Raw genomic sequence first — 13,558 nt, 5'->3', positions numbered from 1 at the left:
TCAACTGAATTTCTTACTTCTCCACTTCTTCTCATTTAGATTACACTGATATTTCTGTATCTGTCAATAAGTAGTTTTGTAAGTATTCTTACAATATTCACAAAGCTTTGCTTTATCACCCAAGTCACATTGCAAACACTTCAAAAGCACTGAGTCCTTTCTATATGGTTATCTTCTTCCCCATACAGAAGCTAGAGTATTGTATTTTTGTATTGACAATTATATATGTTAATTGTCTTAGCAACTAACCTGTAATACCCTATGTCTCTGTGATCTATTCTCTGATCCCTGCCTACCCACCATAACTGCCACTGTCAGAGGTCTTAAAAGACTGATAACATTCAAAAGTTCTGCATGCTGCTCTAACTTCACTCTATGACCCACTAACATTGGATTTCTTCCCCTTTAGTCTATTGAATTTCTACCAAGAGACTCAAGGATATCTTACTTGCCAAATCTAACGACCTCTTGTTCGCTCTCATTCCTTCAACTTTCTAGACCCCTCATTACTTCTAAGATATCTTTCACTTAGGACTGTCTACTTCTATGATCACTCTTTTTAACTCTACGGTTGGCTCTTCTTTTTCCCTGTGTGTTACCCACTCAGTCGTGTCCCACTCTTTTCGACCCCATAGACTAGCCCACAGGCTCCTCTGTCAATGGAATTGTCCAGGCAAGAATACTGGAGTGGGTTGCCCTTCCCTTCTCCAGGGGATCTTCCCAAGACTGGGATTGAACCCGGGTCTCCTGCACTGTAGGCAGATTCTTTACCGTCTAAACCACCGGGGAAGCCCCTTTTCCCCTGAGGTATCTCCAAAATGTTAGCCATCCTCCCCTAGGCCTTGGGATTCCTACTTCTGTTTTATTTGCTTGTTTGTTTATTTTGTCCCTCCAGCTTTCACCTCTGTAAATTTTGTTAAAACACTAGATTTCAAACACTAAGTGCTGAAGACATCGAAGTCTGTAATATTTTTCTCTAGTTCTGAACTCTCTAAGTTCCAGCCCAGTACATCCATTTAACTATGATTGCATATTAATATCATGAAGGCACTTATCAGTCCCAAGACTGAATCTCCTTCCTACAATCTGTTATTGCTCCTATGTTATTTATAATAATTAGAGAGGCATCGCTAACCATATTATCTAGTTTCTCAAGTTAGATGCCTCAAAATCATCCTCCATTCCACATATCTGTACTTATTTCCCTTACACAATTGGTTAACAAGCTGTGCTAATTCTGTTTTAAAATGCTCCTCTTACCTGATATTTCATCTAGGTCCTGCCACAGTTCAAGCACTAACCGTGTCTTCTCTGTACTACTAAATTAGGATCTTAACAGGTTTCCCTGTCTTCATTTTTTCCCTCCTCCAACCTTTTGGTCAAAAGAAATTATTTAATTTTCTGAAAGTGTTTATAAGCAGAATTAGAAGGATGGGAGCATACAGAGACATGTGATCACAAGCTAAAGTTCATGTTTAAAGTGTTATAGAAGTAATAAAAAAAAAAGTAAGGTAAAAATGTCCTGAGGCTAGAAGAGAAGGCAAAGAAGTAAGTAGGCAAGCCATAAAACTGTCAATGATAGTGGACAGTGGCAGAAAGGAAAATGTTGATGGAGGAAAAATCCTCTAGGAGGAATCTATCCTAGGCACTCTGTTTTTCTTGTTCTATGTCCTCTCCCTGGGTTATTTTAACCATTGCTTCAAATCCAAAATCCATATCTCAATACTACATCTCCAGCCCTGATGTCTCTCCTAAGTTCTAGACTCATACATCTAACCGCCTATAGGATATCTCTACTGGAACGTCCCACAGGTATCTTAGTGTGTCTAAAGGCGAACACACCTAGTTTCTCTTTCTTTTTCCATATAAGCACATAGCATCATCATCTACATAGTTCCTTATAACAGAAACCTGGGAATTACCCTATTCATTCTCTCATCCTGGCCCTTCTTTGACATTCGTAACAATTCTGCTTAACAAAAAGCTCTGGACGTGCATCACTCCATCCTAAACACCACTGCCCTTAGTTTACATTTTGAATTATGGTAGCAAATGCTACTGGAGAAGAGCGAAGAAATAACTCCAGAAAGAATAAAGAGATGGAGCCAAGGCAAAAACAATACCCAGTTGTGGATGTGACTGATGATGGAAGAAAGTCCAATGATGTAAAGAACAATATTGCATAGGAACCTGGAATGTTAGGTCCATGAATAAAGGTAAATTCGAAGTGGTCAAACAAGAAATGGCAAGAGTGAACATTGACGTTTAAGGAATTAGTGAAATAAAGTGGACTGGAATGGACAAATTTAATTCAGATGATGGGCAAGAATCCCTTAGAGGAAATGGAGTAACCCTCATAGTAAACAAGAGAGTCTGAAACGCTGTACTTAGGTACAATCTCAAAAATGAAAGAATCATTTCTGTTCGTTTCCAAGGCAAACCAATCAATAACACAGTAATGCAAGTCCATGCCCTAAACACTAATGTCAAAGAAGCTGAAGTTGAACAGTTGTTCTATGATGACCTACAAGACCTTCTAGAATTAATACCAAAAAAGATGTCCTTTTCATCATAGGGGAATGGAATGCAAAAGTAGGAAGTCAAGAGACACCTGGAGTAACAGGCCAATCTGGTCTTCTTTTGTTTCACAAAATGAAGCAGGGCAAAGGCTAACAGAGCATTGGTAGGAGAACGCACTGGTCACAGCAAATACCCTCTTCCAATAACATGAGACGACTCTACACATGGACATCACCAGATGGTCAATACAGAAATAAGTCTGGTTACATTCTTTGTAGCCAAAGATGGACAAGCTCTACACAATCTGCAAAAACAAGACTGGAGCTGACTATGGCTCAGATCATGAACTCCTTATTGCAAAATTCAGACTTAAATTGAAGAAAGTAGGGAAAAACACTAGACCATTCAGGTATGGTCTAAATAAAATCTCTTATGGTTATAGAGTGGAAGTGACAAATAGATTCAAAGGATTAGGTCTGATAGACAGAGTGCCTGAAAACTATGAATGGAGGTTAGTGACACTGTACAGAAGGCAGTGATCAAGACCATCCCCAAGAAAAACAAATGCAAAAAAGCAAAATGGCTGCATGAGGAGGCCTTACAAATAGCTGAGAAAAAAAGAGCAGCTAAAGGCAAAGCAGAAAAGGAAAGATATGCCCATCTGAATGCTGAGTTTCAAAGAATAACAAGGAGAAATAAGAAAGCCTTCCTCAGTGATCAATGAAATGCAAAGAAATAGAGGAAAACAACACAATGGGAAAGACTAGCGATCTCTTCAAGAAAATTAGAGATACCAAGGGAGCATTTTATGCAAAGATGGGCACAATAAAAGATAGAAACAGTATGGACCTAACAGAAGGAGAAGATATTAAGAAAAGGTGGCAAGAATACACAGAAGAACTATACAAAAAATATATTAATGACCAGATAAGCACAATGGTGTGATCAATCACCTAGAGTGAGAGACATCTTGGAGTTTGAAGCCAAGTGGGCCTTAGGAAGCATCACTATGAACAAAGATAGTGGAGGTGATGGAGTTCCAACTGAGCTATTTCAAGTCCTAAAAGATGATGCTGTGAAAGTGTTGCACTCAATATGCCAGCAAATTGGAAAACTCACCAGTGGCCACAAGATTGGAAAAGGTCAGTTTTCATTCCAATCCCAAAGGAAGGCAATGCCAAAGAATTTTCAAACAACTACACAATTGCAGTCATCTCAGCTGATAGCAAAGAAATGCTCAAAATTCTCCAAGCCAGACCTCAGCAGTATGTGATCCAGGAACTTCCAGATGTTCAAGCTGGATTTAGAAAAGGGAGAGGAACCAGAGAACAAATTCCCAACATGCATTTGGATCATATAAACAGCAAGAGAGTTCCAGAGAAACATCTACTACTGCTTTATTGACTATGTCAAAGCCTTTGACTGTGTGGATCACAGCAAACTGTGGAAAATTCTTAAAGAGATAGGAATACCAGGCCACCTTAACTGCCTCTTGAGAATTCTGTATGCAGGTCAGGAAGCAACAGCTAGAACCCGACATGGAACAATGGACTGGTTCCAAATTGGGAAAGGAGTACGTCAAGGCTGTATATTGTCACCCTGCTTATTTATATGCAGAGTACATCATGCAAAATGCTGGGCCGGATGAAGCACAAGTTGGAATCAAGGTTTCAGGGAGAAATATCAATAACCTCAGATACGCAGATGACACCACCCTTATGGCAGAAAGTGAAGAGGAACTAAAGAGCCTCTTGATGAAAGTGAAAGAGGAGAGTTAAAAAGCTGGCTTAAAACTCAACATTCAAAAAACAAAGATAATGGCATTGGGTCCCATCACTTCATGGCAAATAGATGGGGAAACAATGGAAACAGTGACAGACTTTATATTTTGGGCTCCAAAATCACTACAGATGTTGACTGCAGCCATGAAATTAAAAGATGCTTGCTCCTTGGAAGAAAAGCTATTTCCAACCTAGACAGCACATTTAAAAGCATAGACATAACTTTGCCAACAAAGGTCTATCTAGTCAAAGCTATGGTTTTTCCAGTAGTCATGTGTGGATGTGAGAGTTGGACCATAAAAAAGCTGAGTGCTTAAGTCTCGATGCTTTTGAACTGTGGTGTTGGGGAAGTCTCTTGAGAGTCCCTTGGACTGCAAGGAGATCCAGCCAGTCAATCCTAAAGGAATTCATCCCTGAATATTCTCTGGAAGGACTGATGCTGAAGTTGAAGCTTCAATACTTTGGCCACCTGATGAGAAGAGCCGATTCATTTGAAAAGACCCTGATGCTGGGAAAGATCAAAGGCAAGAGAAGGGGATGACAGAGGATGTAATGGTTGGATGGCATCAACTGGATGGATATGAGTTTGAGTAAGCTCTGGGAGTTGGTGATGGACAGGGAAGCCTGGAGTCCTGCAGTCCATGGGGTCACAAAAAGCCAGGCATGACTGAGCAACTGAATGGACTAAGCACCCCGCTAATGGGTCTCTCTGACTCCAGTATCTCCCCGTTCCTCACCTTTCCGATTTCTACATTATATTTTGAATGCTGTTTCTGCAGAAGTCCCTCAAGCACAAGCAAAAATATGAACCCTTCCCACTAAGGGTTGATAATTAAAATACACAAATTGAAATGGAAAGAAGACACAAGATAACATTTTAAACAAGAGCTAAAACACTGGGATTTATACCACTGGTACTTAACTAGCTTCTTAAGCAATACTTTAATGCCTAATTTATAATCTTTTCTCGGTCACTATCTGGTATAAAACCCTTAAAGAATAAATGTTGTCTTTTTCAAAGTAGTTCATAGAATAGAACATAATGCCCAGATAACAAGTAATGAACATCTGATTTTTCAGATGGAAACATAAATTAAAACCCACAATGAATATATCTCTGCATGACTAGTCCCTTGGGTATACAAATAATGAGAGAGAAGACACTAGAGCTAAATTAGTAATAAAGGTAGCCCGAGATGAGATGCTAATGTCAGACCAAGGAATTTGTCACAGGCATCCATTTAAATGTTTTTAAAGCTGGAAAGCAATATGATCATAGGAAACATTAGGAAGATATTAGAAATCAGAAATGGAATTCAAGCAGATTATTTAAAAAGCAAAAGCAACAATGGCACCCTCTAAATGGGAATGGATGTCAAAAAAGTTTGACATCAGAGGTATTAGCAATAAGACTTGGGAACTGATTTGATTCTTATTAAAGGGAGGTGGTATTAGTGATTTCAACGTCTCTTTACTGAACAACATAGGAATATAAAGAATTGTTAGGAGAAAGGTTGACTTATGAACCTTTGGATTTGAGATATCTTTGGGACACAGGGAAATACGAACCTAGATCAGGAGTTGGCAAACGACAGACCAAATCCTACCAGTTGTCACTTTTTATACATAAAGTTTTGCTGGAACAGAGCTACTTCTTCAAGTATTATTTATGATTGCTTTTGTGTTACAAGTAGTTGAGACAAAGGTTCTCTGCCTACAAAGTCTCAAATAATTACTGCTGCTGCTGCTGCTGCTACGTCACTTTAGTCGTGTCCGACTCTGTGCGATCCATAGATGGCAGCCCACCAGGCTACCCCATCCCTGGGATTCTCCAGGCAAGAACTCTGGAGTAGGTTGCCATTTCCTTCTCCAGTGCATGAAAGTGAAAAGTCAAAGTGAAGTTTCATGTCCAACTCTTAGCAACCCCATGGACTGCCGCCTACCAGACTCCTCTGTCCATCCACATACCCTTAATAATAATAATAAAAGTTTGCTGACCAAGTATCAGAATTTTGCTGTGTCTATGGTGGCTCAGAAGTTAAAGCGTCTGCCTGGAATTCAGGAGACCCGGGTTCAATCCCTGTGTCAGCAAGATCCCCTGGAGAAGGAAATGGCAACCCACTCCAGTACGCTTGCCTGGAGAATCCCATGGAGGGAGGAGCCTAGTAGCCTACAGTCCATGGGGTCGCAAAGAGTCGGATACAACTGAGTGACTTCAATTCACTTCACTTCATAACGGCAGCTACAGAGGACTTCCCTGGTGGCTCAGAGGGTAAAAGCATCTGTCTACAATGTGGGAGACCTGGGTTCGATCTCTGGGCCGGGAAGATCCATCCCATGGACAGAGGAGCCTGGTAGGCTACAGTCCATGGGGTCGCAAAGAGCTGGAGACAACTGACCAACTTCACTTTCTTTCACTTTTCACAGAATCTTGAGTGGGCAGGGGGTGGCGCTGTTTCCTGTTGTAGCTGTTTCCGGTTGTAGACTATTCTGCCAGTACTAGGGGCGGGTCTCATGAGCAGGACAAACCATTATGGTGGGGGGTTGAGAATTTTGATACTCAATTACAAGCCCTTCATGTTCTTGGTTATGAGTCTTTTCTGACCACTCCTGTTTCTCCGTGACTTCAAAGACTTTGAACAGTATAGGAGGTCCCCTTATTTCCGGGGGAGGGGAGAAATCTTCCTCACACACCTCTCCCATCCCTGCCGTTTTTGAAAATTGGAACAGTCCAAAGGCAGGCACGTTGAAGGGTTTGTAGGAAACTTTCTTTTCTTCAGAGCCCTCTCTGAGGGAGGGCAGGAGGGAGATAGAGATCAAAAACATTTCTTTTGCTGTGGTAAGTGATTTTGTTTGGGCTTGCACTCCCACTGACAGGAGGTGAGGCGTGGTGGGAGGTGTCCTGAGGCAGGGTATAGGGTCTCTAGGAGGGTGTGAGATGGCGGCAGGGTGGGGGGCGGGGGAGGCGGGGAGCAACCAGAGAAGACATTGAAGGGATGGGGGGAGAGGAGGGAGAGGACTGACTGAATCGTCCCGCAGGGCCAGCCAAGCCCCAAAGGCACTCAGTCATCATGGCCTTGAAACCTGAAGACCCAAGTAGTGGGTTCTGGCATGGTAAAGTGATGGCTTTCATCAACGAGAGGATGTCCAGGCACGCGAAAGGCCCGGAGTTCTACCTCGAGAATCTCTCTCTGTCCTGGGAGAAGGTGGAGGATAAGTTCAAGGCCATCCTAGAGGACCATCAGGTGCCCGGCCAGGCCAAAGAGGCCTGTGCCTGGGGCAGCCTGGCCCTGGGCATGCGTTTTGCCTGCAGACAGAACCAGTTACACGGGCACAGGGTGCAGTGGCTGCACGACTTAGCTGGGCTGCACAAGTCGGCCGCACATGCTTTGGCCTCAGACCTGAAGTTGTTCATGGCACAGCACGAGGTGGAATGCAAGGAAGCAGCCTTCCAGCTGCAACAAATGCAGGCCAACCTGGAGAAGACGCGGAAGGAAAGGGATCAGCTGAGGTGGAAGCTCTTCCAGGCAGTAAGATTACTTGGTCCCTGCCCTGCTTCCTGCCCCAGCCCCCAGTCCCAGCCCCAGCCTCGCCCCCAGGACAGGTCTCAACTCTGTTCACTTCCTCCAGGAGCTGGAGTCTCTGCAGGAACGAGCTGCCAAGGAGCCAGGTCTGGCCATGGCCGCTGCCAGTGGGCCTGAGACACAAGGAACCAGTGAAGAAGAAGAGGAGGAGGCAGGGGCCACTGCTACTCCTGCTCCCGCTTCTGAAGCCACAAGAGGAGAAAGACAGGAGGATGCGGAAGGGGCGGGTGCTGCGGGGGCAGAGGAAGCTGAGGAGGCAGCAGAGGAGATGGTTGTAGACATTATGCAGCTTCTCAGCGATGTAGACCAGGAAAGTCACACCTCTGGTGGGCAGAGGAAGGGAGATCACAGGTCCATGGAAAGAGCCAGTCGTTATCTATGTAAAACAACCAAGTCCATGTATACAGCCTCTCCATGGAACCTTCCTGTCCAGCTCCCTGCCTCATTCACATACTCATACTCATCTCCTTTTCTAGATGCACCCACACCATCCACACCCACATTATCCCCAAGTGCATCATCCTCACCAGCAGCAGCAGTCACAGCAGGAGCTCCAGCTCAAGCATCTCCCCATCGCAGGCCCTTTGATTTTAGCTTCTGGTCTAATGGGGGGGCCTGGGGAATAGACCCTCAAGAACCCACCAGAAATAGGAGTGACTATGATCCCCATCAGCAGAGAAAACCTACAGCATTTCGAAGGCCAGGGGATTGGAACTGCCCTTGGTGTAAAGCCATGAATTTTTCAAGGCAGAAAATTTGCTTCCGCTGTGGGAGAGATATCTGGCTACAGAACCCTTGATTCAGAAATGTGAAACAGAATAGAAACTTAACTGATGGGAGATCAGTTTTCAGAGGGAGGGGAAGGGGAGGGGGGGAAGAGGGCTTGGGAAGAATAGAGAGAAAGGGTGGGTGGTTAAATGGGGGAAAGGAGTTGTGAGAGAGGAGGTGAAAGGGGTGGGAGAGAAGGTATGGGATAGTGATTGGGGAAGGTGTAGATTGGGGGGTTAAGGGGAGAGAGAGATATAGAGAAAAAGACTTGTTTTTGACAACCCCGTTTGTGTTCCAGACCACTAGCATTCGACACGCTAGAACTGCTGCAGCTTCTGTTTGTATTTCTTTTCCCAAACCTAGTATCTGGTGGACCTGGGCAGCCAGTATATAGCACCCCAACTCCCTGCATTACCCCTCCCTTCACTAGGCTGTAGATCGTTGGAGCAGGAGTGGACTAGTGGGGATTCCTGCATCCCACGTCTCCAGGAATGAACTGGACAAGAAGTTCATTCATGTTCTGAGCAAGTTATATGAGAAACAAAGCAGACCTGAAGTTAACCCCAGGTTTACAACAGGGCACAGATTCACCAATCCTAAAGGAATCCCTCAGGGCTTCATACAGAGGATGCCAGCACCAGCTGCAGACAAGGACTGCTGTCATTGTTGTTCAGCCTCGTGACAAGAGAATCGTCCCCAGTCTCCACTTCCAACTAGGGACAGGCAGATCTGAACAGGGAACTTGTGCCACTGCCAAGGTGAGTCAGCAACTGATAGTACCTGGAGGGTTTGCTGGTCTAGACCACTGACCAAAGGACCAAAAAATCCTGAGTTTTTTTTCTCTCCCCAGATTACAGTGGGAGGGGAGTCCAGCTACAAAGGTCCTAGTAAATTCAGAAATGTATAATAGAACCCACCCTGATGGGAAATCAATTTCCAGAGGGAGGGTGTAAAAGGAGGAGGGGGATGATGGTCTGCATTTCCCTCTCTGATAACTAAGCTGTGTTGAGGTGAGCTAAATGTATGGTTTAGCCCACAGGTGGAATGATGTTGAGAAATTATACCTGGACCAGACTGAGGCACAACTGGAGGAGCCCTGAACATTCACTGGGAACTGTGACCCTAAAGACTGAAACTTTTTATGACCCTAAACTAACCCTGGGACATTTCTACAGCAGCTTGATGTGACTCTTGGTTGTCTCCTTTGGGGGCAGATGTGCATAATTGTTACCAGGATCTGTTGCCAGATCCCTAGCTAGTTATTAAAAGGCTTTCACTTGACAGAAATCTTCTTGGGCTTGTTTATATCTTTATAGGGTATAATTTGGGGCTTCCCAGGTGGCTGCTTGGTAAAGAACCTGCCTGCCAATGCAGAAGACAAAGGAGAAGTAGATTCAATCCCTGGATCAGGAAGATCCCCTAGGGGAGATGGCAACCCACTCCAGTATTCTGTCCTGGAGAATCCCATGGACAGAGGAGCCTGGTGGGCTACAGTCCATAGGGTCACAAAAAGTAGGACACAACTGAGCATATGTGTGGAGGGTAGAATTTCACAGTTTCAGCACTCCTGACAGTGCAACTGGCTGTCATCTGATGATGATGTAGATACCTTATCTCCAGAGGGGTGGCCTGTGAATTACAGGATGTTTGGCAGAATCCCTGGCCTCTACCCACTAGATGCCAGTAGCACACCCCACACTCCCAGAAGAGATTGTAACAATCAAGGATGTCTCCACATGTTCACAGGAGAACAAATTCACCCCAGTTGGGAACCATACTACTACTACTAAGTCGCTTCAGTCATGTCCGACTCTGTGCGACCCCATAGACGGCATCCCACCAGGCTCCCCCGTCCCTGGGATTCTCCAGGCAAGAACACTGGAGTGGGTTGTCATTGCCTTCTCCAATGCATGAAAGGGAAAAGTGAAAGTGAAGTCACTCAGTCATGTCCGACTCTTCACGACCCCATGGACCACAGCCTACCAGGCTCCTGCATCCATGGGATTTTCCAGGCAAGAGTACTGGAGTGGGGTGCCATTGCCTTCTCCAGATTGGGAACCATAGAGGCAATGAAATACTTATGAGTTCGAAACAGGGGAAAAGAGTTGCAAGGGCAGTGTGTTTAGCAGTGCCCAGGGCTCCAGGGAGTGGGGCACTATGACATGAAAAGTGTTCATTGGGTTTGGCCATGTCTGATCTTTGAGCCAGTCTAGGTGGGGGGTGGGGGTAGAAGCCCAATTGCAAGGACTGAGGAGTGAGTGGAAGTGAGAAAGTGCTCAGTGAGGGGGGGGGGGCTCTTCTTCAAGGACCTTTAACTATGAAGGGAAGGAATGATGTGTGTGGGATACAAGACTGCGAGAGTTCTTTGAATACCAGAGAAACTTAGGCCATGGGGAAGGAGATAGCTGTAGAAAGCTTGAACATGCAAGAAATATGTAAGAGAATGAAGTAGATCCTACATACTATATTGGAGACATGTTCAGTGCATTGTTTAAGAAAAAAAAAAAAATGACGGCCAGTGGTACCTTACATGAAACAAAATTACTCCCCAAATTAGTCTGTGTGCATATGTATTAGACATACACACGTGTGTGTTTGTGTATTCCTTTTATATTATGGATTTATATAAGCATAGAAATGCTCTGGGAAAACTTTTTTTACCCAGAAAAATGGAGTAGGGTAGGGAAAGTAGGATAGAGGGCTTTTATTTCTTTATATACCTCTGTGTTAGGAAAGTAAGATAAATATTCACAAATATACGAAAAATAAAGTTAATTTACTGGCTTGGGTAGGCTTGGAAAGGCCACCTCCTCCTTTGAGACAGGAGGAGAGAACAGACACTGATCTCTATCACAAAGAGGTGGGAAACCAAGAGGGCTTTTGCCTATGTACACCTTAGACTAGGGACCTGAGAGTGAGTAAGGAGAGGAGGTCAGGATGGGAGCGTGGGCTTCTGAACAATGGCATATTTAGGAATAACTTTCACAAGTAGAATGGGGAAGGGGAAAGAAAAGATGACATCCTGTTTCCCAGTGGGCCAAACTGGGCCCAAATGAAAGAAAATCAAAAGGCATTGCAATAGGAACCTAGGAGGGGATTCTGGAAAGGAAGGTGAGTGGTTCCAGAGGGGCACCAGACACTTAACTTTGGTAATAAACATTGTTTCCATAACTTACTTTTTTTCAGTAAATGATTTGGTTTGTTGGGATTTGGGTTTTATGTTTGATAGGATTAAGGGAAAGATACTGATTTTCAAGATTTTGTGTTTCACACTCAATATAAAGGTTCTTCTCTCTGTGTATTCCCTGATGGCTCAGAGGTTAAAGCGTCTGCCTCCAATGCGGGAGACCAGGGTTTGATCCCTGGGTCACAAAGATCCCCTAGAGAAGTAAATGGTAACCCACTCCAGTATTCTTGCCTGGAGAGTCCCATGGGCCTGGTAGGCTACAGTCCACGAGGTCACAAAGAGTCGGACATGACTGAGCGACTTCACTTTCACTCTCTCTCTGTACATACAGAGGAAAGGATTTAATAAACTGAAGTTAATTCCACATCTATCACTAAATATCCTCAACACATCCAACAGAGGTGATATGACTTGGCCTTTGAGCCCTTGGGCTAGCAATGCTTAGATGAGCAGCTCAAGAGTAAGACAGCTATAAAAATGATGTTGCTTCAAGAAAGACCCCAGGTGGCGCAGTAGTAAAGAATCCATCTGCCAATGCAGGAGAAATCAGAGACATAGGGTTCAATCCCTGAGTTGGGAAGATTCCCCTGGAGGAGGGTATGGCAACCCACTCCAGTATTCTTACCTGGGAAATCACATGGACAGAGGGACCTGGTGAGCTACAGTCCATAGGCTTACAAAAGTTGGATGTGACAGAGCACGCACACACAAGAAAGACCCAGTCTCAGTGAGCAAGTGGAGGAAATAGACATTTCGTAGGTGCCAAGGGTTTGGTCAAAGTCAGTGATTTTTATGTCTAGAAATACAGTAGTGATCCTCTCTGGGCTTGAGAAAATGACAAGCAAAGTAGCGAAAGGGAATGACTTAGAGAAGTTAAACTTGGCTACACCTGTCTCAAATGATGTGAAGTAAAAAAGTCATATTTTATTTAGAAACAACAGTGCTTTTCAATCTTTGTTTTATGTCAAGTAGGATCAAACTCAAAAGTTTGCAAGATTGTTTATACAACAATGTTATCTAATGGGAAATTTCCCTACATGCCTTAAGATTTAGAAATTTCTGTGACCTTGGACCATGCTATAGAACATTGCCATTCAAAGCATCACTCTTTGCACTGTCATCTCATAATAAGTGCCTCCCTGCTATCTATTTCTCTTTCTATTGGCAAGACTTAACATATTAGAAAAAGAAAAGGTTTCATCCAACCAAAATAAAAATCCCCAGACCCTAGTGATCTGAGGGTTACAGCCAGTAAATCAGTGACCCATATTTATGGAAAGCATCCTCTATGTTTGTAGAATCTGTGTGTGTGTGGGGGGGCGTTGTTATAGTTCAGGGTAAGTTTTAGACTCAGAAAAGGAAGAGATAAGATACAGAGGGAGGGAGGGAAAAGGGGATAGAGAGAGAGAGAGGGAAGAGCATGTATAGAGGTAGACAGAGAGAGAGAGATCTTGCCTGAGAGTGAAAATGTTGTGTTCTAAGGCGCTCAGTCAAGTCTGACTCTTTGCGACCTCCTGGACCATAGCCCTCAAGCCTCCTCTGTCCCTGGTATCTTCTAGTTAAGAAAACTGGAGTGGGTTGCCATTCCCTTCTCCAGAGGATCTTCCCACTCAGGGATTGAACCCTCATCTACTGCATTGGCAGGCAGATTCTTTACCGCTGTGCCACCAGGGAAGCCCGAGAGTAAAAGAGATGAATGTAAATATGAAATCTGGCCA

General features: G+C 44.2%; 2 protein-coding genes across 28 annotated transcripts in view; one reads left to right on the top strand and one right to left on the bottom strand.

Annotated features, from left to right (window-relative positions):
- Positions 1-13,558, bottom strand: part of IL1RAPL2 (interleukin 1 receptor accessory protein like 2) — a 1,479,614-nt gene that overhangs the window by 531,184 nt on the left and 934,872 nt on the right. The window lies entirely within an intron of this gene.
- Positions 6,568-9,993, top strand: TEX13A (testis expressed 13A). Of its 2 annotated transcripts, XM_059883618.1 has the most exons (4): positions 6,568-7,140; positions 7,341-7,831; positions 7,932-9,411; positions 9,686-9,993. In XM_059883618.1, the coding sequence occupies exons 2-3, from the start codon at positions 7,373-7,375 to the stop codon at positions 8,682-8,684; spliced, it is 1,212 nt and encodes a 403-aa protein (XP_059739601.1). In that variant the 5' UTR covers positions 6,568-7,140; positions 7,341-7,372; the 3' UTR covers positions 8,685-9,411; positions 9,686-9,993. The 2 variants fall into 2 exon arrangements, with proteins under 2 accessions (XP_059739601.1, XP_024844277.1); XM_024988509.2 differs by lacking the exon at positions 6,568-7,140 and having other exon boundaries at positions 7,274-7,831.

This window comes from Bos taurus, chromosome X (genome assembly GCF_002263795.3).
Source record: "Bos taurus isolate L1 Dominette 01449 registration number 42190680 breed Hereford chromosome X, ARS-UCD2.0, whole genome shotgun sequence".
Lineage (NCBI taxonomy): Eukaryota > Metazoa > Chordata > Mammalia > Artiodactyla > Bovidae > Bos > Bos taurus.
This window is presented reverse-complemented; position numbering and strand designations above follow the sequence as displayed.

Excerpts from the sequence above, each read along its gene's own strand:
- TEX13A (XM_059883618.1), top strand. The coding sequence starts at position 7,373 with ATGGCCTTGAAACCTGAAGACCCAAGTAGTGGGTTCTGGCATGGTAAA. Across the intron at positions 7,832-7,931 it reads GGTGGAAGCTCTTCCAGGCA|GAGCTGGAGTCTCTGCAGGA; the intron begins GTAAGATTACTT and ends CACTTCCTCCAG.